This window comes from Globicephala melas, chromosome 17 (genome assembly GCF_963455315.2).
Source record: "Globicephala melas chromosome 17, mGloMel1.2, whole genome shotgun sequence".
NCBI lineage: Eukaryota > Metazoa > Chordata > Mammalia > Artiodactyla > Delphinidae > Globicephala > Globicephala melas.
In genome coordinates this window covers 65,499,536-65,527,100 of record NC_083330.1, presented here as the reverse complement: position 1 = coordinate 65,527,100, position 27,565 = coordinate 65,499,536, and the positions used below count along the sequence as shown (strand labels likewise).

The 27,565-nt window shown below is 39.6% G+C and overlaps 2 protein-coding genes across 7 annotated transcripts in view; one reads left to right on the top strand and one right to left on the bottom strand.

The window, feature by feature from the left end:
- Positions 1–16,149, bottom strand: part of NSMCE2 (NSE2 (MMS21) homolog, SMC5-SMC6 complex SUMO ligase) — a 224,412-nt gene extending 208,263 nt beyond the window's left edge. The window contains exons 1-2 of the mRNA XM_030875779.3: positions 15,985–16,149; positions 8,753–8,923 (exon numbers count right to left, since the gene is read on the bottom strand). Coding sequence (XP_030731639.2) covers positions 8,753–8,909 — 157 coding nt within the window. The 5' untranslated portion in view covers positions 8,910–8,923; positions 15,985–16,149. The remainder of the gene's footprint in view (positions 1–8,752; positions 8,924–15,984) is intronic.
- The window catches only part of WASHC5 (WASH complex subunit 5), a 76,584-nt gene continuing 65,159 nt past the window's right edge, over positions 16,141–27,565 (top strand). For 3 of the 6 annotated variants that reach the window (XR_009559655.2, XR_009559656.2, XM_060287613.2), the window contains exons 1-8: positions 16,141–16,329; positions 16,563–16,729; positions 19,678–19,880; positions 21,614–21,924; positions 22,395–22,540; positions 23,221–23,305; positions 23,925–24,025; positions 26,061–26,253. Coding sequence is in view for 4 of the 6 variants with exons in the window: in XM_060287613.2 (XP_060143596.1) it covers positions 21,739–21,924; positions 22,395–22,540; positions 23,221–23,305; positions 23,925–24,025; positions 26,061–26,253 (711 nt within the window). In the remaining 2 variants the exon portion in view is untranslated. The remainder of the gene's footprint in view (positions 16,330–16,562; positions 16,730–19,677; positions 19,881–21,613; positions 21,925–22,394; positions 22,541–23,220; positions 23,306–23,924; positions 24,026–26,060; positions 26,254–27,565) is intronic. The other 3 variants (XM_030875771.3, XM_030875772.3, XM_030875770.3) reach the window with 3 other exon arrangements.

The window sequence follows — 27,565 nt, the reverse complement described above, 5'->3', positions numbered from 1 at the left end:
AGTTAATGAATATGTATGTGCATATGTGTATATCACAGTTCATCTGCCTCAGCACTGCTGACATTTTAGGCTGGATGTTGCCCAGGGGCTGTCCTATGCATTGTAGGATATTTAGCGACACCTAAACACCTAGAGGCTGGTAGAGACCAGTAGCACACTCACCACCTGCCTCTAAGTTGTGACAACCAGAAATGTCTCCAGACGTTGCCAAAGGTGCCCTGAGGGCAAAACCACCCACTACTGTATATACACTATGCATATACGGCTATACAGATGGGGTCTATACAGGGATGGAGTGGATATATGGATCCATGGATATGAACCTGTGTGCATATATAAATGAGCTAGATACTCAATTAGAGGAAATTTTCATATTAATTTGCCTACTAGGTTTTAAATATATTCATTCACTTCTTGAGTGCCTTCTATATACCAAGTGCTGATAGAGGCAACAGCAGGGGTGAGGGCGGGGGAATTAGAGGCACCTGGCAAAAATCCCTGCAGTCACGGTGCTTACGTACAGGGCAGAGAGGCAACAAACCAAATAACTATACCAATGATACAGTATGTGAGAAGGTGGGGTGACGTTAAGTAGTAGGGAGAAAAATCAAGCAGGGCAAAGGGTTAGAGATTCTGAGAAGAGGACATGTTGCCCTTCTAAATTTCAAGCACCTAATCGCGCCAGACAAAACACATGCTCAGATTTTCAGATCCTGTGCTCACAGGCAACTTCCTGAGCACAATTTGAAAGCAAGTCTAAATTTTATTAATGTTAAGAAGAGAGGGAATGTACACATTTTGTACTCATAACCAGTAAGGGAGCAGAATGGAGGGCTGTCACACACCCCCACCTCCTCATTCCTATTCTCTGCCCAACCCTAGAGGCTGACAAACCTCACTCATTCTGAAAAGCTCCCATTCCTTGAAGTAAGAACCAGTGAGTAAAAGCATCAGAGATACCTAAGTGCTAAGGTTCCTTTCAGCCTCAAAATGGCATTAATGGATTATCAATATGAATACTGCTGATGACAAAGAAGAGGGATTGAGGAAAAGGAACAGGAAATTTTATTCTGGTTTTGTGGGCCTGAATAGATGTTACAAGGCTGTTTTCTCACTTTATTGCACTGCCCTAATATATACATCATTGTGAAAATTTTCCCTGTGATCTTTTTATTAGCATATTTCAATCTCCTCCAAAAATGTATTTCATCAGAAGTTCTTTTCACTTGATTAACTGTAGAGTCTACAAATATGCCACTACAATGAACAAACACACACAGTCCTGGTGTGACATAATAGGAAGAAATATATATTTGGTCTCTGCCCCTAAAGCCCTTGGAATCATCAAAGTGATCAAAGTCTTTTTGTATTCTAATGAGACGACTGGTGGCTAGGGGTTATCTGGATAGCCTCAAGATGGGGGCTGGTTGCCATGGAAACCAACCACATGATTAGAGGGCTGGAGATTGACTCAATCACTAGTGGCCAATGATTTAATTGCGCGTGCGTGGGTACTGAATGACGCCTCCATAAAAACCCAAAGGGGCAGGGTTCAGAGAGCTTCCAGGTCGGTGAACACATGGAGGTGCTGGCAGCGAGGCAAGCTTGGAGAGGGCACGGAAGCTCGCGCCCCTTCCCACTTACCTTGCCCTTTGCATCTCTTCCATCTGGCTGTTCCTGTGATGTAGCTTTTTATAATAAATCGGTAATCTAGTAGATAAACTGTTTCCCTGAGTTCTGTGAGCTGCTCTAGCAAATTATAGAACCCAAGGGCAGTGGGGGCAGTCTCATGGGACTGAGCGCTTAACCTGTGAGATCTGACACTAACTCCAGGCAAATAGTATCAGAATTGAATTGAATTGTAGGACACCCAGTTGGAGAATTGGAGAATTGCTTGGAGTGGGAAGTGGAGCTAGAAGTGTCACAAGCGCTGTGAGTAGCAGAGTAGAAACAGTGCAGCTTTTCCTTACACCTGGGAAATATGAAGATATAGGCAAAACAACTGAGCTTTTTGAGAGAGCTGGATTTTTACTACTCTGTAGGCAATGCCTTTATACTTTTAACACTACAGATACCATAATTTTCAATGGCCTTCATTTATTTAAGTTATAATAACATTTTGCTTTTATAATTGACTCCAGCTTTAAAAGCTATATAAGAAATACAAACATTGGCTTCTTATGGTTGTTATTTTTATTGTCTTTGTGGCCACCACCCCACTATTATTACTTTCTTCTAATTACTGCTTCTACTCAATAACATAATTATGGAATAAAGTATAAGAGCAAGGCCAAAAAGAAACCTTCCCACTTTAACTAGAGTCCTGGCTATAAGAAGCAGTTCTCTAGATGGAGAAATTTATTACAGCACAATGAAAATCCATAATGTGGATCTTCCTAAGAAAAGAAGTCTTGAGAATGTGAGGTCAGTACGTGCTGGCTTCTCAAACCATTAAGTAATTTTCAAAATAAATTTAACATAAAAGATTTAAGTAAAATAATTACTCCTTTTTCATAAAATTAGGTGATGGGTGATAGGGTTATGGGTGTTCATAATTTTCTTTTTCTTTTTCTCTCTATCCCTCAAATTTTTAGATTTTTAGAATGCCTTATATCAGGGGAAAAACTAGAATATTACCCACCGAAGCCTCCAGATTCAGAAGTATGCACTCAACTGAATGCTTAAGGTTTGCAAATCTGAAAGTTCAGTTATTCATGAGAAGCACAAATTTCTAAGGCCATGTAATTTTTAACTCTGATGGCTGTTCTTTATTCATCGTTAACTCTAAAGTAACTGTCACAAAGTGAAAGCTCTGTTTATTGCCTAGGTGGAGACCAAGGTGAGAAAAAAAGGAATCGGGTTTAAAAAGATGATGATTCTTAATGAGAATACAAATTCTGGATACATGAAAGAACAGACTATCATTCAATCAATTCACTGTATCACTTCTATCAGTCAGGACTGCAACTGGCTGCAACGGAGAGGACACCTGACAGCCATCACTTAACCAAAAAGGAACTGATTTTCCTAACATTACAACAAGTCCAGAAATAGACAGACTAGGGTCAGTACAATGACCCCAAAAGTTCCCAGCTTCTTCCTTCCACGACCAGACTCAACTCTGCCTTTACAAGTAGAAGACACTAAAGTCCAGGGAACGTGTGAATGTCCAAGGGAAGGCATTGAGAACTTCACTAGCAGAATAGGACAAAAGCTGATGGGCTGTTTAAGAAAAAGCATGCAACCTCATTTCGGAATTCAAAAGGGAGAAGGAAAGGAAGAAGAAGAGGGACAAAAAAGAAAAATCAGATAATGTTAACCTCAACAAAATAACCAAAATTTTCTGAGCTAAATACCACTAAATGTTATTTCAATATTATCCAATTGCTGCAAATGCCATTAGACAAACACAATCAATTTTCAATAAAGTGTAATTGTTAAGGGCAGAAACTGCAGTCAAGTCCCTTATGCTCAAATCTCAACTCCCACCACTTACTTAGTAACTGTGTGACCTTTGGAGAGCACTTAACTTCGCTAAGCCTCAGTGGCTCATGTACCCAGTGGGGATAACAACAGTCCTTACTTTGAAGGATTAGTTAGGACCAAGTGAGAGATCACTTGTGAAAACAGCACAGTGCCTGCACACATTTGGCGTGTGTAACCAATCAAGCTATTATCATCTTTTGATCATTATGGCCATCATTATCATCACCGTACCTCAGAATAGTTCAACAAACATCCAATTACCTGCCTGACCATAATAACTGAAGTCTCTCTGCTCTGTTTCTTTCAGCAAGTCACAGAAAGAAAAGCAATATAGAGAGTAAAATCCAGAAGCTCTCCAACAGTTTTCTCATCTACTGGACCCTTGGGCAATTTAAATATACATCCTTTTACTCTTTTCTTCCAAACGTTCCTCACAAATATTCAGCAAGAATCTGATAAGAACTGTCAATCCTCAGGCACATACATTTTCCATGGAATCGCAGAATGTTAACCAAACCTCTGAAGGCCACCTGAAGACACACCCTGACACAGAGGCAGGACGAGAGGACGCAACCCTGAGGTACACTAACATTTTAGGGAAGGGCCATTCCTCAAATTTACTTGACTAAACTTAAAGGGCTTATGAAAATTCAGTTGCTTAAAGATGATGTTGATACCTACAGCTCTGATAAATTAGGTCAGTACATTCTGCTTAAGAAGACAGAAAAGTACATAATAAACTTTAAAATCTGAAAAATAAGCTCTGGTTATCTGAAAAATCTCCTAACGTAACAAATTTCATTTCCCAGTTAGTTCAAATAAAGAATTACTAGAATACCAATAAATTCAGAGAAAAACTAATAGATAGGGTGGCAGCAAGAGTCTAATTGCCCAGACACCATAAGCTGTAACGTAACACGAGGAAAGGTGATAATTTCAAATATGCTGGAAAGTTGAATAGGGACAAGCGCCTGTATAGGAATATGCAACCAACAGGAAACAAAACGAAACACATCACCACCCAAGTTCTCGGCAGCAGGAATCCCCTCCACGAATAATTTAATAACATAGTGACAAGAGAATTACAGTGCAAAGTGAGAAAATGATCCCCAAGTGATTGTTACCACCTATTTTGTCAAAATTCATTCTAATTTGTGATGAAACTGGGCAACCCGAAAGGTCAACAGAAAGTGTGTCTAATCTTATAAGGCTAAGAAGAAAAGGGAGTATTTCTGCTCTGAAGATAGTTGATGGACTTTCCCACTTGCTCTTCTGCACTTTAATTTCTCCCAGTCCATGGACTATTGCCCAAGAAAATAGTCAACTCAAATGCAAACCAAATGACTAAATGATAGCTAACATTTACTGAGCACTTATTAAGTATTAATGACTGCTCTATGTAATTTGTAAGTATTATCTCATTTAATCCCCACAATAATGCCATTTACAAATCAGAAATCTAAAACAGAGGTTACAAAACTTGTCCAAGGACACAAAAATAATAAGTGATGGAGCTGGGACAAGAACCCAGGCATTCTGTACACAAAGCTCTGCACTCTTACATTACACTATCCTGCCTATATCTCAATGTAGGGGCATAATATAAGACACAAAGCACACAAATCGAATCCTCTTCACCTCAACTATAATATCTTAGCTGAACTTACTTTTTCCACCTGAGCTACTGAAATAACTTCATTAGCTACTTGAGGTATCTCCATCCTCCGCAGCATCCTCAGTATTGCCATGAGGTTATCTTTCTAGACCTGGATCTTGCCACATTCCTCCTCTACTTTAAACCATCCAATAATAAAGTCCTAACTTCTTTCAGGACCTTAATGTTCAATGTTTAGGTCCTCAGTGTTCACTTAATGTTTGAACAGCATGTATATGTCTTGCTTCCCAGCTAAACTGTAAACAACCTGAAGGAAGAAACCTTTATTAATCATTGTAGTGTTGGCTAACATGAATTACTGATTTAGCTGCACGCAAACCAAAAGCCTTAAATAGACTCCAAACTCATCCACCTTTGCTCCCCTCTTCACATCACAGGCCCTTCTTCTAAGCTCTGACCCTTAAATTTCTAATTGCTGCCTATACTTTTTGATAGTTATTGAATAAACACTACACTAACAGCACTTTGCATATACTATCTTATTAACCCCAACAACCTTATAAAATGGGCATTTTTATCTCTATTTCACAGATAAAAAATTAGAAGTTCAAAGAAATTACCTATCTTTGAGCAAGTTATAGAACTAAAGCTGGAACTGGGACTAGAGACCGTATCAGGCTGATTCCAAATCCTGCAATTAAGTAGCAATATGGGCTCTGTCTCCTAAAAGTCTTTCATCTACTGTTAGAGGCTGAGTTACTTTCAAATTTACTTAAATACCAGGTGTTTTTCTACTCTCTGGGTCCTCAGACGGCACCTCAGTCGGGCGTCACAAGAAAACTGCTCTCCTAACAAGCTCTTGCTCTATTACTCCAGTGGGGGTCACCCTAGGCATCCTCTCTGTAGGGAGTTTCTCCTGTCACCAAAGTCTTGCTCATAAGCACTCCAATTCAGGTTCATAAGCAGTTCTCAGGAGGTGGTCCCCAAGACCCTTCCACAAGGTCCACAGGGTCAAAACTATTTTTATAATAATTGTCAGACCTGCAACAGAGGAGTTGCGACAGAGACCACATGGCCCACAAAACTGAAAACATTTGCTATTTGACCCCTCATGGAAAAACTTTGCCAATCCCTGCTTTAGAGCATGAATCTTTCAAAAAACGATGCTTATATTTCTTTTTAAATGAAACAGATGCTGCATTTTGCATCAAAATATACTTATTTTAAAAAAATAAAACAAAAACAAACAAAAATGAACTCGGTATCAAACATACTAAGAAGCCTTCAAAGCAAATCCTGAAAAAAACTGACTACAATCCTCCAGGAGGTTACGTACCAGCCCTTCTCTCTTATGATTTAAGATCTTATTATGAGTTTACCCAGGACTACCTACCAAAGCCGAATATCCAACACCATCAAAAAGAGACTACAAATCAGGCTGGACAGGGGTAAGACCCTTAGAGGCCACCCACTAAAGATGATGGGTGACTTCTGCTGCCAGCTGTGAATGAATATCTAGTATGGAACTGGCCTTTCTGCCATGAGTGACTATAAGGCTGGACAAAATATATGAAGCAACGGCTTTCAGGCAGTGGGACAATAGGCAGAGCAGAACTGGGATGCCTGCGAAAAGGAAAGCAAGTGAGGTAAGTCCTCCAATTGCCCTCTTGCTTGCAAAATGGAGGAGGAATCCAAGAGGAGCACAGCAGTCTTAAAGGACTGAGAAGAGAGAGACTGGAGTTCAGGGAGGATGAGTAGCAGGCGTTTTGCAAGACAGAAGGGGGCATGCAGGGAAAGCCCGTGAGGGATCTGCACAGAGATCCCCTTGAGTCTGATGCTGAATCCTAAGCTGCTGAGGAACAATTGCTGGGAGCTGTGAAGTGAACAATTCCCAGAATTTACGCAGGACTGGAAGGCATTCAGATTCCATCCAGCAGAGTAGAGCTTTTTCGTTGAACTCTCTGGGCAATCAACAGAGACTCCACAAAGAGCAAGCTTTGTAACAAGGCTAAAGTAGCCCTAAAGTAAAGCTACACTAGACCTGCCCTAAGGAAGTTTAACAACAAGCCTGGGATGGATCAGCCTAATCCACAAATTACTTAGCTGCCAACCAAAACAAAGGTCAATACTCTTTAAAAGAAGATGACAAAATCCCCAAACTCAACAATATAATACACACAAGTGGCAACAGAGATGCCAGAATTAGCAGACAGGATATTAAAGTAGCTATTATAAATACGCTCCATGTGCTCAAGCATACAGAGGAAAACATGAGCATAATGAGGAGAGAAATAAGATTCCATTTAATTCTTTTTCATGTCTTCTAGAGCTGAAAAATACAGTCTCTGAAATTAAAAATTCCCTGGATAGATTTAGTCAATTAGACACTTGAGAAGACAGGACTAATGAACTTGAAGACACAGCAAAAGAAACTATTCATACTAAAGTCAGAGAGAAAAAAAGACTTGAAAAAAATCACCAGAGCCTCAGTGACTTATGAGGCATTACCAAGCAGGCTAACATACATGTAATTGGAGCCCCAGAAGGAGAAGAGAGGGGAGAGAAATAGCAGCAGAATTTTTTTCCAAATTTGATCAAAACTGTAAGCCTACAAATCCATAAAGCTCGAAGAACACCAGGCAGAATAAACAAAGAAAATCACACCAAGGCACACCACCATCAAATTGCTGAAAAACAGTGATATTAAAAGGAAAACAAAACGATTATGTTGCTCCCCTGCTTCCATATATAATATAAAATAAAAACAAATTTAACCCAAACAAAGCAAATAACATCTTTCTAGATCTTCTCATCAAAAAATTGTGGTCAAGTGCAGCAAGACTGAACTTTTCTCATCTTTTGTAGAGGCCTTCTTTTACCACTACCCCTAGCATCGGCTTGGTCTGTCTACTGAGTAATTAAGCATGAACAAAATATAGTTCAATTACTGGAAAATAACTATCATAATGCTGTATACTGTACAGTTCACAAATGTCACATACTTTTTTTTTTTTTGGCTGTGTTGGGTCTTTGTTGCTAGACGCAGGCTTTCTCGAGTTGCGGCGAGCAGGGGCTACTCTTCGTTGCAGTGCGCAGGCTTCTCATTGCGGTGGCTTCTCTTGTTGTGGAGCATGCGCTCTAGGCACTCAGGCTTCAGCAGTTGCGGTGTGTGGGCTCAGTAGTTGTGGCTCACAGGCTCTAGAGTGCAGGCTTAGTAGTTGTGAAGCACAGGCTTAGTTGCTCAGCAGCATGTGGAATCTTCCTGGACCAGGGATCGAACCCATGTCTCCCACATTGGCAGGCGGATTCTTAACCACTGCGCCACCAGGGAAGTCCCACAAATGTCACATACTTTTGATTGTATGTTCCTTGAGGTCAGATACCTTCATGTTACAGCCCATAAATTTCTAGTGCAGTCTCTAGTGGCTCATGGGGGTCTGAACACATATGAATGAGTCAATCTCATCTTATCCGCAGTACATCACTATGTGGTATGTAAAAGAAGATGAGAAAACAGATGCCCAGAGGGATTAAATGATTGTCCCAAGGTTACCCAAAAGGTGAGCGGTATCTTGCATCCCTAGAGCAATGCCACCACTCAGGGTTACATCAAAATAGACACAAAAGAAATAAATTTTAATTATTACTTACTCTGAGTTTCCACAAGATCCAAAGCAACACTATAAGCTGTGTCCATTCCAGAGCTGATGCAGGACTGGAAGTTTTTCAAGGAGGAGAGTGCAGATTCTACACCACTGAAGGATATAAAACCAGTTGAACCTGAACTTGAAGTGGAACGCCCTGGCATCTTGAAATTATTACCTAAGTTTTCAAACACAATGAAACAAAATTTATGAATAAGAATAATAACTGCATAGGAAAACAGAACCACTATAAACATCCATATGAATGTATCCAATATCCCACAAGTGCTACACAATTATCTACATTCTATATCACTTGAAAGGATATCAAAGCATTGTCCCATCATCTGGGCCACCAAACACAATAGATGAATTTCAATAAATAAAGAAGATGTACTTCAGTATATAAAGGAGGGAGAACACCCTCTTCCAAAAGATTCCCTGATTCTCTGAAGAATTCAACAACAGCACAGTTCCTAAAAACCTAAAACATAAGTGTGTCAGAAAAAGTACATTGCTCATATAAAGCATTCTTCCAAAAAAATGAAAATAGTAGCAATAAAATAGTTTAATAAGGGAGAATTTTGAAAACCTGTAATTTTTAACTTATCTGACACATATACATATTGAATTCTGAAAACTATAAGAAAACTTTTATTTCTGACAGTTCCTCTGGGTTCTAAGATTTATAGACTTGGTGAGATCCCAGATTCTGTTTAAGAAAAAAATAGAATTTTTCTGTAAATTCTTATCTTCTGGTAGCTCACCCACTGTAATAGTTTCAATTATTATCTTCATATTAAAACACTCCCTAATCTGTATCTTCAATCAACAACTCTTTAAGCTTTGGACTACTTATGTAAAGCTCCCTACAAAAAGACATCTTTGCTTAATTCACAAACCACCTGAAATTCAGTCCACTGAAACCATCCAGAAAAGTGGAGAGAATTTACACAGGCTTAGAGGAAAGGCTGTATGGTAGCAAAAAAGGTATTTTCTCATAACCATACTGATACAGCATGAATTCAGGTTCTGCCCCTGTACTGCTGAGTGACCATGGACAGATTGCTTGACTGTCTCTGAGCTGCCTAGTATCTGTGGCCCTTCCAATCCTCTCCACTGCCACCATGTTTACCTCACAACTGGATTACTACAGGAGTTTCTCAATTATTGGTCCCTTTTCATTAAATTCACCCATTCATTCAACAAGTAGGCCTGTCAATCATTAGATTCATTAAAAATGACACAGGGTATAAAAAGGGAAGGTCACAGAGAAGATGTTTAAGATGTTAATTTCTATTTTTGAGGTGTTCGTCTACTACAAACATCCACAATACAACTCGTCATCAATTCAAATCATTCAATTAACAAATATTCAGCAAGTATTTTTTGGAACATAGCATAGAGGGTCTTAATGAAGGATAAAGGTCCAGGTAGACCTTATAGGTCCAGGGACTTTAACTTTATCTGTTTTTTTTCTTTAAATGATCTTAAAAATCAAGACCTGAAGCAAATATGGCAAAATGTTACAGATGTTAAAATCCAGATGATGGAACAAGGGTTCTCATTATGTTATCTTCTGGGAGTTTCTGTGGTGTTAAAATTTCACACTGAGAGAAGACATGACCGTGTATATGAATGAAAAACCAATAATGACAAGGGGAGAAGCAGTGGGGGGGGTGGGTGGGATGAACTGGGAGACTGGGGTTGACATATACACACTAATATGTATAAAGTAGATAACTAATGAGAACCTGCTGTATAGCACAGGGAACTCTACTTCACTGTACAGTAGAAACTATCATGACATTGTAAAACAACTATACCTCAATAAAAAAAAATTTAAAAAAAACAACAATAATGGTGTTTTGAATATGTGTGTTTTGGCGAAAGACAGTATTTATTTACAATCTCACTTTATTACACCAAACAAGTTGGGATGGTTAACACAATATAAACACAAACATATGCAATAAGATGGAAAATATGTAAATTCATAAAAATCAGGACCGAAAAACAGATTAAAGGGAAAACCAAGTACATGAGAAAATTTAGAATGTAATCATATAAGCTTTAGGATTCTTTATGATTCTACACAGCACTATATTTGTAAATACAAATTTGGCTATGAGATTTCCTGACAAGCAAAACAAAAAGTGAAAATTACAGAATTCTCTTTCTCCATAAAGTACGCCAAGAACTCAAGAAAAATAAGGCTTTCCATGGCAATCAAGGCAGCACGGATCATCACGTATGAGATAATAAGAATCATACTGAAAAATGTCCTTAATAATATTCTTACGATACAGTAATAGTAAGCTTCTGAGGACTGTTTCTTAGATTATGTCTCAAGGTAAGCTAAGGACAGGACACATGTGGCAGATTCCAGCTCAGTGCCCACCAAACCCATTTCCTCTTCAACCTGCTCGTACAGCTAGACCACAGTTTGCAGCCTTCCTTGCAGTTAGGTGTGGCAGTATGATTGAATTCAAGGCAGTGAAACAGAAGCCATTTCCAGCCCCATCCATGAAAATGGCACTCTATCTCCACACTCTTTCCCATTTGTCAGGTTGAAACAGGCAAGCAATGACCTTAGAAGCCACATACTGAAGATAGAGAACCACCAAATGGAAGGAGCCTAGGTTCCTACTTCACTGCTTGGAGGAAAACTGCCCACCAAACAGGCTCCATGCATGAAAGAAATAAAAAACTTCAATTGTGCAAAGCCATTTAGATTTGGGGGTATACCTATTATAACACCAACTGTTACTCAAAAAACACAATCCTGCAAAGATCAAACGATATGGTTCAAGAATTCAGTTTTCTAGTCAATCTTGATTCTAGTGTAAGTCTAAATTGTCTAGAGCAGCACTGTCTAATAGAACTTTCTGCCATGACAAAAATGTTCTATAATCTGCACTGTCCAATACAGAAGCTATTAGGCACGTGTGACTATTGATTAGCAGTGGTTACTGAGAGTCATAATAGCATGACTATTGATGTGATTAGCGTGACTGAGTTTTAAATTTTATTTAATTTTAATCGATTTAAATTTAAATAGCCATATTGGAAGTCAACTACACTTTTAAAAACTAATAGTAACATATATCTACATGCATTAAAACAGATTTAGAAATCTTTTTATATTGATTACCAAAACTTAAAAAAAAAAGAAACTGTTATTCTTGGTACATATTTACATTCATTAATCAGTTTATTAGCCATCTCTGTCTTTAATACTATGACACTAGTATTTTTCTGAAGATATATTATCTCAATGTGGTCTTATTATTTTAATTTTTCATAGAATTTCCCGTGATTCTATTCAAAACTGCATGTCATGATATGAATGTGAAACTGTTGACACCTTCATACGACTCTTCTCTGAAGACCATGATTTTTTAAATTGTGAAACACTACAGGTGCCAGGGAACCTGGTAATCTCAGAAGTAATGCTTCTAGATGGAGAATATTTTCTATTCTAATTTTTGAAATAGGTATATGTAAATATTTCATCACTAATATTTTTACATACTGTCTTTTTGCCTCTTTTCAAGCAACTGTGTTCAACAAATATTTTTATAAAACCAAATTTATCAAATAAGTTGCCTATTTATTATTCTTGTCAATGCTTTGCTATATTAAAATAATGCAAAATCAAAAAAAAATTTAAATAGCCACATGTGCCTAATGGCTACTGCACTGGATAGCACTGTTCTGGAAACACAATTATCAAAGTGTATACACACACACACACACACACACACACACACACATACACACACACCAGGGGGTAAGCCAGATGGAGTAAAGCCACAGTATGAACATGATATATCTTCCTGGAATATTAATTTTACTTAAAGATAACATGAAACACGTTTATATTAAAAATAAACATTAGTTACATTATAGAGTAGAATATGGAGGTGATACTAGTAGGGGTTAATGACTAAAAACTCTAGTAGGGGTTAAACACTGTAGCCTCTGGAGCCAGACTACATGAGCTCGAAGCCTGATTTTGCCAATTAAGTAGCTGAATAACTTTAGGCAAGTTATTTAACCTCTCAATGCTTCACTTTTCCTTTCTGCAACATGGGCATGATCCAGTGCCAACTTCAAGGATTACTGGGAGGACTGAATGAGTTCATACCTATAACAAAACACTCAGAATAATGTCTGGCATATAATCTTTTACAATGAGAGCAAATATTACCATCAAGTTAATCATACAATACTGTGAGCAGCAATACAGAATAGCGCATAAGTGAACTGACCTTGGACACGAATGCCTGGAAATTCCACCTTGTCCACCCCACTTAAAACTGCATCACTCTGGTTGAGTTGCTTAACTTCTCTATCTTCAGTTAGCTCCCGTGTAAAAAGGAGATAATCACATCTACCTCACAGCATTATTATAAGAATAAATTAAATTTTTAAAAATAAATTTATTTATTATTTATTTATTTTTGGCTGCATTGGGTCTTCGTCGTTGTGCGCGGGCTTTCTCTAGTTGCGGTGAGTGGGGGCTACTATTCGTTGTGGTGCCCGGGCTTCTCATTGCGGTGGCTTTTCTTGTTGTGGAGCGCGGGCTCTAGAGCACAGGCTCAGTAGTTGTGGCACGCGGGCTCAGTAGTTGTGGAGCGGGGGCTTAGTTGCCCCGCGGCATGTGGGATCTTCCTGGACCAGGGCTCGAACCCGCGTCCCTTGCATTGGCAGGCTGATTCTCAATCACTACGCCACCAGGGAAGTCCCCGAAATTAAATTTCGTAGTTTTCTCAAACTTGTCTGATCTTAAGAATCAGTTGAAATACTTACTAAAAATAGTTATTAATGGATACTATCTCAGACCTATTGAATCAGTCTCTAGTGGACACTGAGGAAACTGTATTTTTATGAAGCACCCCAAATAATTCAAGTATGGAGAACACTGAGGTAACTTTGTCCCCCCCAAATTTATGTTTACCCTAACTCCCAATGTGATGACATATAGCGATGGAGCCTTTGGGAGTTGATTAAGTTTAAATGAGGGGGGAGCCCTCATGATGGGATTAGTGTCATTAGAAGAGGAAGAGACACCAGGGTTTGCTCTCTCTGTCCACCATGAAAAGATACAGTAAGGTGGCTGTCTACGAACCAGGAAGAGAGCCCTCACCAGTATCCAACCATACCAGCACCATGGTCCCCAACTTCCAGTCTCCAAATCTGTGAGAAATAAATTTCTGTTGCTTAAGCCACCAGTCTATGGTATTCTTTTAATAGCAGCCTGAGCTGACTACGACACAGTGTATATAAGGATTAATGTAATCCAGGATAAATGTAAAGTGTCTGCTACATGGTAGCCATCCTTATATGAATGCAAAATTCACATTACTCCAATGAAACTTTACACTTGCAGAGAGGTGGGGAAAACATTCGTCTGTTAATTCTGCACTATCAAAAGGAACGACTCAGATCGAGGAGCAAAGAGAATGGCTGGAGGCGAAAGATGGACTAAACGCACTTTTCCCTATTTCTCCCACTAAGTACAGCAAAGTACATAATTCACAGGACAGCCCCGCACAGCAAAGAATTATTTGGCACCAAATGTCAACAGTGCAGTGGTTGAGAAACCCTGGTTTAAACTAACCCCCTTTGGAGCCTTCCCCAGGGAACTGTGACTGTTTTGTTCTCTGTACCTATGGACTCAAAGAAAGTTTAAAACAAGGTTATGCATTTCCTGAGCTTTTCGCTAGCATGTTATGTTGCCTTCCCTAACAGGCCTTGTCTTTGTCTGTTGGTGCCGCTGTAACAAAATACCAGACACAGTAACGTATAAATGACAAAAACATTTCTCACAGTTCTGGAGGTTGGGAAGTCCAAAGGTCAAGGCACCAGCATAGTCGCATTCTGGTGAAGACCCTCTTCTGGTGATTCATGGCCAGGGCCTTCTAGCTCTGTGTCTTCACATGGTAGAAGGGGCAAGGGAGCTCTCTGGAGCCTCTTTTATAAAGGTATTAAGCCTATTAGCAGGGCTCCATCCTCGTGACCTAAGCTCTTCCCAAAGGCTCTACCTCTTAATACCATCACACTGGCTTTAGGAATTGGGGGGTGGGGTAGGAGGAGGACACAAACATGCAGATCAGAGCAGGTTTATAAGATTCTCTGTAGGTGAGGCCAATTATTAGCTAATATAAAAATAAAAATACTCCTCTCATCTTTCTGTACAAGTGGTATGCACAGAGCAAATAATTTAGATACTGTGCTGACCTCCTTTAAATCCACAGGGCCCTATACAAGTTCAGCCATAACTGTATCTTCTTTTCCAATATGCAAGGTTACATCTTTATGAAGCCCTCTCAGTTGCTTGTTCTCTCCTTCATGCTACCACTATCCCTCTCTCTCTCTCTCTCTCTCCCCCTCCACCCCCCACCCCGTTCTATTTTAAAAACCATCATAACTACTTGCTCCCATATCTGCCACTCTTTCACCCTGGGAGCAACTTAAACTAGAATTCTGACAGATTCCACATAACATAGAACAGCTCTTCACACAAAACAGGTGACCAATAAAGATTTGGCAGAGCTACATCAATAACGGAAACCACCATTTCTAGGTTCCCTATGGCAAGCCATAAACTGGTGCCCCTACAATTCGTTCTCATTATGGTTAATCCTCACAACCATTTATAGGAGAGAAAAGGAAACTGACGCCCAGAGAGTTTATTTAAACGATCTGCCCAAGGCCCTGCTTTGAAAGCCGGCTCAAACCAGATTTATTTAGATCAAGAATTCGTGATCTCACACTACGATATATAAAATAGGCAAAACAAGGTCCTACTGTATAGCACGGGAAACTATATTCAATACCTTAATAACCTATAAAGGAAAAGAATCTGAAAAGGAATATATATATACACATTAACCTGAATCACTCTCTCTCTATATATATAAGTATACATATATATTTACCTGAATCACTTTGCTGTACACCTGAAATTAACACATTGTAAATCAACTATATTTCAATAAAAAATAAAAAAAGAATTCGTGATCTTTGCCCCACACACATAGAGCCCAAGGATGGAGAGATGGCGTCTTGGAGAGGGAGGTAAACCGCCCCAGCCTCATTGCTGTGGCGTGAAAAGAACCAGGACCATAACACAGGTCCACAGACCGTAGCTCGCGGCACCGGCGAAGAGCCCGAGAGGGAGGCAACACCTCCCATCACCCTCCCCATCGCCATGCTCCGCTCTTGCCTTACCTGGCTGCCCGATGTAGCTCCGTCTGGCTGCGCCCAGACTCCCCACACCAGGACCCCCAACTACTTCCTTAACTCCCTTCCCCTGTCGCTGAAACGGCGAGCGCGGGCTCAGGCGTCATCAGTCGTCGCCGGCGAGTGGTCACATGACGCCCCGCCCCGCTCTCCGCCCTTTTGTCATGTGACGGCTGAGGGAGCCCCGGGCGGAAGCCGGGGTCTGGCCGGCTGTGGATAAGGGCTGGGGGTAGAAGGGAACCCCTGCGGAGACGGAGGGGTGGTGGCCGGGGCGCTGACTCCGCGTGCGACCGCCGGCCCTGCGCGTGCGCCCTGGCGCGGCCTGCGTGACAGGTGAGTAGGGGCGGTGTGCGCGCGCCCACTCCTTCACGTCCTCCGTCCCCTCCCCCGCCCCAGGGCTGGGCCGCGCTGGCCTTGGTGGGGGCTTCTGCGGCATGGGGTGGGGTCTGGATGGGGGAGCCTGGCGTGGAGGACTGAGGGTTTTCCTGGAGCTGCTGCTGCAGTCCAGGCTCTGCATCTCCTCCACTCAGGTGGAAACAATTTTCCACACCTCTTTGGCGCTTTAGGAAGTGATGTTCAGCTGCTTAGTCTGCATCTGAGCCTTCCAAGTTTCCGGGAGCAGTGTTCTGTGGACGTCGTCATTTCTCCATTTACTCTCCAGAAACCTGAGTGGTTGGTGGAAACTTCTACGGTCTGACGGACCCGGGTTTGAATTCCAGTTCTACCACGGGCTGTGAGTTTGGGCAAATCATTGCTCCTCTCTGCACCTTAATTCCCCCACCTATGTACGACATGCCAAAGTCCTTTGAATTTCAAAAAATAGTTTCGAGGGTCCTAATTTGTCTGTGGTCGTACAGTTAAAAAAACTAAAAAACACAGAGCCGGTAATGGAACCGGGTCTCCTGATTGATTCCAAGTGCGTGGAGCTTCCTCCAGCCTAGGAGTTGCTGGGAGAAGGGGGAGAGAGAGGCTTTACTGCCTTTGCCCACAACAGGGAACACCTTCCGGTTTTTCTTCTTTCTTTTTCAGGATTCTCAGACTAGAGTGATTAGGCTTATTTTAGAACTTTTCTGGAAGAGATATGCTGGTCCCTTTTGATCAACAACCGCTATAGTTTGTTCCTGATAACGGATTGGTGGAGACCAGTGCTTCTTTCTTTATGGAGCTGAGGTTTTATAAAAGGATTAAAATAGATCAATCTTCTTTTGTCCTCTGAGTAGGATAAAGATTGGTTCTTCCCAGGGCAATTTAATTTTCAGAATTCAGTTCTGTACTCATTGGGTAATTGGTATGATGTTGCCATGCTTTATTCTTGAAAGCATGTTGTCTTTTGTCTAGGATTACTTTCCAAACTAAAAATCATAATTCCGTACCAAATTCTTGAAAATGAAGTTACAACCACTTTTCTGGGTGCCTTGTAAAAACAAAATTAGGAAATTGAGTGGGATCTCTGGTTTCATTGCATGTCAAATAGTAAGAGAGCCTCTACTGAGAAAGCTGGTCTTTATGAGTTGTCTTCATCCCTAGCACCAGCAGAACCTCTAAAAGGAAGATTTGTTGGGGGCGGGGGAGAGATGAACTGGGAGATTAGGATTGACATATATACAATAATATGTATAACATAGATAACTAATGAGAACCTGCTATATAGTACAGGGAACTCTACTCAGTGCTCTGTGGTGACCTAAATGGGAAGGAAATCCAAAAAAGAGGGAATTAGGGGATATATGTATACATATAGCTGAGTCACTTCTCTGAACAGCATAAACTAACACAACATTGTAAAGCAACTATACCCCAATTTAAAAAAAAAAGGAAGATTTAATATAGCTTCTTCTACCATGTTTATTTGCATCTCATTCTAGAGTGAATTTTTTTTTTAATCTCAACTAAGTCTTAACATCTTCTATAAAGCCACCTACCTCTGAGTTCACTGCAACATGATTAGGCATCTTTAATTATGCTTCTTAGATTCTGTTCTTTAGGACCAGTTTTTCAGCCAACAGTGAGGCTATTTACCAAAGACTTTAGCCAAATAATATTTTGAAAGTTGCCTGCAGTGTAACTCTTAGGTAAAAAGGATTAAAATAAGACTTGGACACACAAGAATTTTGACTTAAGTCATTATCCCAGGCCTAAGCCTCCCTGACCACATGCGTGCAGGCGCGAGTATATCTGTCTGTCTGTTTGTTGGGAAAGAAGGCAGGTCATGTTGACTTGCTTTAAGCTGTTTTCTCTTTGGCCACGTTGTCTGTCCTATCTTGATACCCAAATGGTAGCAGTTAGACCTGTTCATCATAGCCTTACCTTCTCTGAATTGAGTCTAAAGTTTCATCCTCCTGAGACCTGGGTTAGTTTAGTGGTCTTCAGAGGACTTCAGGTGACTTTTGTTCTCATTTTCCTTTATTTTCTCACTTGTCTTATTTTCCAAGGCAGTCCGTTTCAGTGGGAAAAATGGAATGAAATTATCTGAAATTCAGCCTGTTAGAGATCAACGTGTCTTAACAAGCAAGCATCACAGAGAAAACTGAACACAGTTGTTACTAATTTATGCCTTAATGTGTATTATACACAACCCTCATGAGAGAGGGTTGTGGACAACCGTAGTGGCTTCTCAGTAATCTCTGCTATGGGACCCAACTCCACCTCCCCTATCTCTGCTTCTGTCCCGTAGTACTTACTTGTAACCCCTTCCTGGAATGCCCTTCTCTTAGATCACTATCAGTAAACTAACAAATTACCCTCAAACCTAGTGGCTATAAAACAATAAGCATTTATTGTCTTATTAACATTTGTGGTCAGGAATCAGCTATGTGGCTTAGCTGGGTGCCTTTGGCTCAGGGGCTCTTGGGAGGTTGCTGTGCTGCGAACACAAACTGGGGTTGGGGGGATCTATTTTCCAGCTCACTCAAGTGGTGGTTGGCAGACTTCTCCATCGTCCCATAGGGCTCCTCCACAGGGCTGTCTCACAACCTAACAACTTGTTTCTCCCAAGACACACACGCTGGAAAGGGCTCCCAAGCCAGAGGTCACAGTCTTTTTTGCAATCTCATTTCAGAAATGGCATCTTTCACATCTGCCCTATTCCCTTCTTTAGATGGGAGACAGTAAGTCACACTCAGGGAGTGAATAGGAAGGTGGAGGTCATTGGGGACCATCTTAGGGGCTATAGATACCCTTTACTGCTTGATCCCTCACTTGCTTCTGGCCTCTGCTCAAATATCATCTTACCAGAGAGGCTTTTACACTCTCCTGTATGTAGAATAACACACGCTCCATCCCTTTGTCATGCTTTTCTTTACAGCATTATCAAAGCCTGATATGTAATATGTTTATTTGTTTATCTCTGTCCCACTCCCAATAGTATGTAGGCTTCATGAAAGCAGGAAGTCAGTTGTGGTCACTACGGTAGCCTCAGGTCCTAAAACAGTGCTTGGCACATAGTGGGCACTGGGTAGATATTTGTTGAGTAAGTGAATCTGTATCATTGGAAATGCTTTCACCTGCATATAATCCAGAACCCAATTAACATTAGGTAAACCATAAAAGCAGTCCATTTAACAAGGATTACAGAGGTAGGTAGTGCCACAGTTGAATCAAGGAATCAGTAACATCAATTAAGAATTTAGATTCTTTCCTTCCGCACCACAGTCTGCAGGTTCTTGGTGTTTTTTCTCTTAGGCCTGTTACCTCATGGTCTCAAGGTGGCTACTGCAGCTTCAGGCATCAAATATTCATTGGACCACACTCAAAGGCAAGAAGAAGGGGGATAGCCGGAGCAACAAGAGAAATTTCTCTTGACATGCCTCTCTCCTTGTAGCTGGAGAAAAAAAAACATTTCTTAAAAGTTCTGCCATAGACTTCTTCTATCTCATCGGTCACAAGTGAGTCGCATGTCTAACCTGGCTTCAAGGGAGGGAAAGTGAGGATCTGAATGTTTTGTCCTCTAGAATAAGAAAGGAGTAGGTGAGTGGGAAGTACTGTTGAGGAGCCAGCAGTTGCTGCCACAGCATCCCAGTAAATGAAGACATTTCCAAATTGTGAGTCAATGATAGAAACTTCCAAAAGGAAAAAAGAAAACCCTGAAGGGTTATACAGAGCTTCCAGGTAATAGATACCTACAGTAGGTAGCTCATCACGTGGGTGAACTTTAAAAATGTGTGACAGGCATTGAGGAATGTTTTGCTGTGGCTACAGAGGAACTCAAAAGTGGCATTGATGTAAACATCTTAATAAACTGACCACTTGTAACATTAGTCCTCATTCAGCTATCCTTGTCCAAAGCTGTCTATTTGGTCATTAAATTCTTACTTTTCTTTTTGGTCAGTCTTTTTTTTTTTTTTTTGGCCAGGCCATGCAGCATGTGGGGATCTTAGTTCCCGAAGCAGGGATCGAACCTGTGTCCCCTGCACTGGGAGCACAGAGTCTTAACCACGGGACTACAAGGGAAGTCTCTTGGTCAGTTTTCTTAATTGTTGACATCATGTTGATAGAGCAGGATCCCAATGCCAAGTGAAAGTGCAAATGTTGGGAAGTCACAGGCCTTTATGAAGTTGAAAAATAATTTAGGCTTCCATGAAGTTCACAAATGATGACCTAGCTAAATTAACAATTAGAGGAGAGAAATGCAACAAAGATGATGACACAATTAACACTTCAAAAGATAATGAGGTGAAAAAGAATTGGGAGGCCCTCTGGAAAAATGCATGATGCCTTGGAAATTTTTTGCAAAAATTACCCATTTAAAGCTCATACTATGAAAGACAACTGTGGAGTACAAAACACTGTATTATCGAAATCACGATTTGATGAAGCCAGCTTTTGACTTGTTCTTGGTTTGTCCATTGAGTACAGAGTTTCTGCAACTTTACTCTCAATTTTGTTAAGCATAAAACTTATTGTCAGAAGTTTTGATGATATCATTTGAAGATACATTCCTAATCAGAACTTCTCCACTGCTTAGTATGAAATAGTTGTCCTTACTTTTAGAGTCACCCTGTCACATTTCTCAGGCATATATTAGTCTCAATAACAGGACCTCCCATACTTGACATATGAAAAAAACTTTTTTTTTCTTTTTTTTTTGGCTGTGCCGCGCAGCTTGTGGGATCTTAGTTTCCCAACCAGGGATTGAACCCAGGCCCTCAGCAGTAAAAGCACAGAGTCCTAACCACTGGACTGCCAGGGAATCCCCTGAAAAAAACATTTTTAAAGGTTGTTCCCTCATCTAATTCTAGTAGATTTTAGGACATAGTTATCTTTTCCCAAAGGTAAAAGAAGTGGTACAATTCCTGTAAGGAAAATTTAATAATCTGTTCCCAATGTAGGGCACCTTGGAACCTTCTCACAAGCTCAGGGATCAGCTACATCAAGTCTTTTCTCATGGAGAGAAGTGAATAAAGTGTTGAGAAAGAGGCCAAGAGTAGCAATTTAGCAAAGTTCCTCTACAAGGAAAACATGAAGAGTGGAAATTAAATGCCCTCCCTCCATATCAGAACTCATTATGTGTTACAAATTTTTTTCAGTGAGTTTGGAAGAAAAATATTGTGTGTGTGTTTCACGTGGTTCCTTAAAAAAATGGAGATTTTCATACTTTTTTTTGGGGGGGGGGATACAGGTCCTTTAATGGAGCGGCCAGTATATCTGCAGACCTGGTTTCATCTGATGATTTACAGACCCCAGCTCTGAAGCCATTTACACATTTTCCTGTGGCCGGGCACAGAGTAGTTGATTATCCTCACGATGTTGGACTTTTTGGCTGAGAATAACCTCTGTGGCCAAGCAATCCTAAGAATTGTTTCCTGTGGCAATGCCATCATTGCTGAACTTCTGAGGCTCTCTGAGTTTATTCCTGCTGTATTCAGGTTAAAAGACCGAGCTGATCAACAGAAATACGGAGATATCATATTTGATTTCAGCTATTTTAAGGTAATCTTCCTCAACAGCTTTTCTTACCAGTCTTTTCTACAAAAGCATGCTTTCCTTGGAAACCAGGAGACTCTGAGAGGTTAAGTAATTATGGAGAAGGAGTTAAAAAGAAAAGCTTTTCAACCAAGTTTAGTATCAACTAACTTTAAAATAATATACTGTGTGGAAGCCCTAACACAGTATAATCAAATCTTAAAAAGATAACTTTGGTATAATGTGTTTCACATTGAAGTACCCCACACTTAAAAGCATGTCAATTGTTGCAATTCAAGTCCATTTCTTTCAAAGGGATTTTATATCTGTGCTTCTGAGATCTTCATTACTTTCTGTTCCTCTGCTTTCAATTTTTGATATCCCTTTTGAGGCATAAGAACAAATTTTTAAAAGACTGTTTTGAAATTGTTACCAATAATTCTATTGGTTTGTGACTCTTTTCTTGATGTTTCACATAAATGTGTTTTTCTTCTTAGGGTCCAGAATTATGGGAAAGCAAACTGGAAGCTAAGCCAGAGCTACAGGATTTAGATGAAGAGTTTCGGGAAAACAACACAGAAATTGTGACCAGATTTTATTTAGCATTTCAAAGTGTGCATAAATATATTGTAGACTTAAACAGGTATTGACTAATTTAGTCATAGCTTATTTTGATAGTAAATAGTGGAGAGGGAGAAGGGATGGACTAGAACGTGTATATCTTTCTGAGTTACTAAGAAATTTACTAGCTCATACCATGGATAATTATCTTTTCCTTCCTGTGGCACTAGTCATCTTAAGTATTTTAGAGTTTTAATATTATTTCCTGCTCTTGTTAAGGATTATAATCATCTTGCTTTGTACCAAGTCAGTTGGCTTTCAATCTTGATCCTAATTTAGTTTATTATATATGAGAAGTGGAAAAAAAAAGGAACTTATTTTTGTAGCGTTGGTAACCATAGCCTTCCTTCTTATCCCTGACCAGACAATATTGTCTTCCTTCTAGCCCATAAGAATTCATTATTCATTAGCTTTTAAACTAGTCCATGTTTTTATGCCATTATTCCCAAGATATCTGTAATTCGTAAATCAGGACTATGGAATATTCCTTTTACTTGGAGTGGCCATAAATAATCTGTGGCCCTGATCACTATGAGTTCCTGCTCACCAATCTATTCCTAAGAGCATGAATGGCCACAAACTATTTGAAGGCCAGAATGCCTGGTATCTTGCCTAATCTTTTAAAAATCTTTACTGTCCTTCTTCAGAGATATTAACATTTTTATTATCAATGAATAACTTGCTCTGGGGTTTCATTTCTAGATATCTAGATGATCTCAATGAAGGTGTTTATATTCAGCAAACCTTAGAAACGGTGCTTCTCAATGAAGATGGAAAACAACTTCTAGTAAGTAGTAGTGACCACTTAAAATTTAAAAATCAAGAATGTCAAACTTAGCGTTACTTTTTTTCCTGTAAGTCACAAATACATACAGTGTATCCTTCTTTAAGGAGAAGCAAAATAAACTGATAATTATCTTCTAACTGGCAGGTCTTTGTCTGAATTTAGAACATAGTAGACTTTGAGCAGAGCTACAAGTGAATAAAGATTATGTGCAGGTTATGAGCTTCCTCAGTGTAACAATCCTATCTTCTTTATCTTTTGCATCCCAGACATCTAGCCTGGTACCTAGTACATCATGATCACTTAAGAAATGTTTGTTAAATAAGTGAATGACTTATTATGTATTCATAATGTTGGGATTCCATTTTGGTATCCCAAGCAAAATATGAAAAATAGACCAACTGAAAGATAGTCATTGTAAATTAAACTTTATTTTGCATAAACTTTTCGAAGCTCATTCTGTACAGAAGGTGAGAACCCTTTGGGGGGAACCTGCATTCTCCTTGTAATGTAAAGTTTTTAGGAGGAACCAGAGCAGAGTGATCCTTTTACACATTATCAGCTTCACTCCATAAGCATGTGTACTCCTGTGAACTTGGCTGTTGTCTTTTTCTCGTCATAGTGTGAAGCACTGTACTTATATGGAGTTATGCTCCTGGTCATCGACCAAAAGATTGAAGGAGAAATCAGAGAGAGAATGCTCGTTTCTTACTATCGATACAGGTATCCCTGGGCTAAGACTACACCCTCCAAAAGCACTGCTATTGGTAAAGTACAGTGTAGGTTTCCATCCTCCTTTTATTGTGAACAGCAGCAATGTGATCTAGAATGCAAAAGTGTAAGATTCTTATCACTTCTAAGTATAATACATAATGTAGAAATATAACAATCTGTGTTTCATATCATCATCATTATAATAGATTATATGTCATATAATCTAGTATATATAGAGTAATTTATTATAGATTATTAGCGATATATAGCTTATCATGTCCATCATGATACCTCAGTTTTTTTTTAAAAGGAATGTGAATTTTCCTTACCTGAAAGATTAATTTGGGAATTTTGGCAGTCTAATGAATTTTTTTTTTAAGTTTTCAAATACTACTCCTTGGCAGATGTAAGGAAATGAATGAGTTTTCTGTTATCATTTTCAGGTTGATACATTTTGAAAAGTTATCATTCAGGGCCAGGTTGAAAGTGAATTCTTACCCATGTATATGTAGAACCAAAAACAGAACAAACAGTAACGCACATCCCAACCATGTGTTACATGTGTCTTTACAGAGCTATGACTTCAAAAAGCAGGGTCTTAAAAACAGGACCCACCTTAACCAGCTGTGATTTCAGTCCCTAATGTACAGTTTTCAATTTGTTAAATAAATGAGTCAGAATCTGGATACAGGGTCAATGTCAGAAATAATCAAGATTCGGGGAAGAAACAGTCAATAAGCAGGAGTCAGGAACTTGGGCTACAGATGTGCAGGCTAGAATTAACATTTTCAGACTTACAAATTAGGACAAAATAAATAGGGCAAAAAGGCAGATCCTCAACAGAGAGGGATTGTTTGGGGATGTTGTATTTTCAGCCACACTTGGTACTGCTGCCTTCTCAGCAATAAATTAGGCTACTTAGCTGGCCTGTTCCTTTAGCTTTATCAGGATGTGAGGAGAGTATCCACCAGCATGCGTAATTCATTCACATCAGTTTGACCATCCATGTTTTTTAAAATGGGCTATGAATGGTCTTGCCTCTATTTCTGAAAGTACCTGGAAAAACAAAAACCATAAACAACATGAAGAAGAAGAAAAAAATCTGCTAATCAAGCCCAGCTTTGACAATCCGGCTTTGTCCCTTAGGGTATAATGGCTAATTCATTAGAATGTGAGGATCCACTACTGAAGAGACACTGAACAATTACAAGTCAGAGCAGTAGTAAAGGAGGTTCTTACATCAGATAGGAGGTCATCTTCAAGTCTAAAATTGAGTCTCTTTGGGGGATTACTACTTCAAGCCACCAGAAAAATCACAGATGTTCTGCTTAAATCTCTGTAGAAGGTACATCTTACCAAGAAAAACCAGTTGGTATATCCCATTTGAAATTGATAGACTTTTTAAAAATTATTGTTTAAATTTATGAAAATTGGTGCAGGTTCACATTCTTTATCCACAGTTTTGAAATCCAAAGAACTCTGACAAAAATATATGAACATACACACATGCACAACATGCATACAGAGCAACTACGTTGGCAGCAAACCTGACCTAACTTGAAATCTTTTGGAGTCAGCACCTGACTGGAGCAGACATGAGGCTATAGACAGTCTTTATTTATCTCACTTGTGTGAATGTTCATAAATTTTATTGTAGAAATATTAATATATCTTGATCATGGAATGCCATCTAAGACCCTGCTGGAGTATTATATCGTACATGATATATGTATCATTACTTTCTTATATTTGAAAAACGCTGTATTCTGAAACAAATCCAGCCCCAAGGATTTTAGGGAAACGGATCATGGACCTTCACATAAAACTGTACATACATACAGGAACCCATCTTATCAGTTTGGTATATTACAACAGGTTTTTTGAAAATATAATTTTGAATTTTAGGGATATAAGTTGACCTACAGTCATATCTAAAATTATATAAAGTTAAGTTATACTGAAATTCTTCTGCTTTGCTGGACTTTGCATTTCTAATATATGCAGTTTCTTTGGCCCTTTATTTCCCATTGTAAACACGGCTCAGTGCTGCTCGATCTTCTGCTGATTCGAATATGGATGATATTTGTAAGCTGCTTCGAAGTACAGGTTATTCCAGCCAACCAGGAGCCAAAAGACCACCCAACTATCCCGAGAGTTACTTCCAGAGGGTGCCTATCAACGAGACCTTCATCAGCATGGTCATCGGTCGGCTAAGATCTGATGATATTTACAACCAGGTGGGGATTAAGTCTATTTTTAAATCTGTCCTAATAGTTTAAAAGACTGATTTCACCTTCCTCCTCAATTGCTCCTTTCTTTTCTCCTTCCTCAGAAGAGTAAAAGCAGCTAGAAACTATTTAAAACTTTCTGAGTTGTGCCTTGGAATTGTTAAGGAAAGAGGGATATTAATTAGGGCAGTATTAGAGATTTCAAGGAGGAGATGAGATTTGAGCTATATTTGGAAAGAAGATGCATTCTTTTAGGCGTTCAGTTGAGAAATGATTGCTGAGTGTGCAGTATGTGGCTGTCCGTGTGCTTGGTGCTGGGGATCCATTGCTGAAGAAGGCAGGCCCTGGTCCCTACTCATAAAGAGCTTGTAGCTGAAGAAAGAAGACAGACAAAAGAATTCCAGTAAAGCCAGATGGGTGTTATCTTAGGGGAAGTGCAGAGTGTTGTGAAGCACATGACAGGGGCAGCAAGATTGCAACAGGTGACAAAGGGGATATCCGGACAGCCCAGGCAAATGAGGCAGCATGAGCAGGGTTGGAAAGGCTCACTTTCCTCTCTAGTATGTGTACCATTCACTCACTCAAAATGGTACCAGAGAAAGTTACCATTTGACTTCATTTTCCTAAAGAAAACATAATTTTAGGTATTATATATATTTTTTCTTACTAGAAGAGAGTAAAGAGTTGGACCTGTGATAACTGGATATCATTTATTACAGAGCACACCTGTTCTGTATAGTTCTTAGGTAGCCTGCTAGTTTTTTGTATGAACATGTTAAGTGTAAATAAAGAGTTTTTGGTTGTTATTTGTTTTGTTTGGTTTTTTAAGACAACTCAAAATGAGGAGCTACCTGCAGATACCAGGTCTCCATAATATTTGTTGCCATTTATTGAGAATTCAACATGAACCAGAATCATAGGAGGTTTTTTTCAAATACTGTTTTCTCTATTTTTCACAATAGTCTTTCAAAATAGACAGCACTATTCTCATGTTGCTGTTGAGAAAAATAAGGCTTGGAGAGCTTACATAATTTTCACAACATCACATAAGTAGGCAGCAGAACCATAATTTGAATGCAGGCCTGTATGACTTCAAAGCCCATGCTGTTTCTTTACTGCCTCTCATTAACCCTTCTATTAACTCTTCTGCCTCTTAGGCGGTCCATTTTGTCCATATCTCAAGGGAGTGTGTTTCAATTTTCTCCTTGCCCTGTGACCTCTATTAACACCGGGGTTGAGCTGTGGTTGTGCTGTGTGTCCACCCCTCTCTCTATCCTCCACCTCCTCTGTCCCTAGCTGATTGGACCAGGGCCAGTCACTT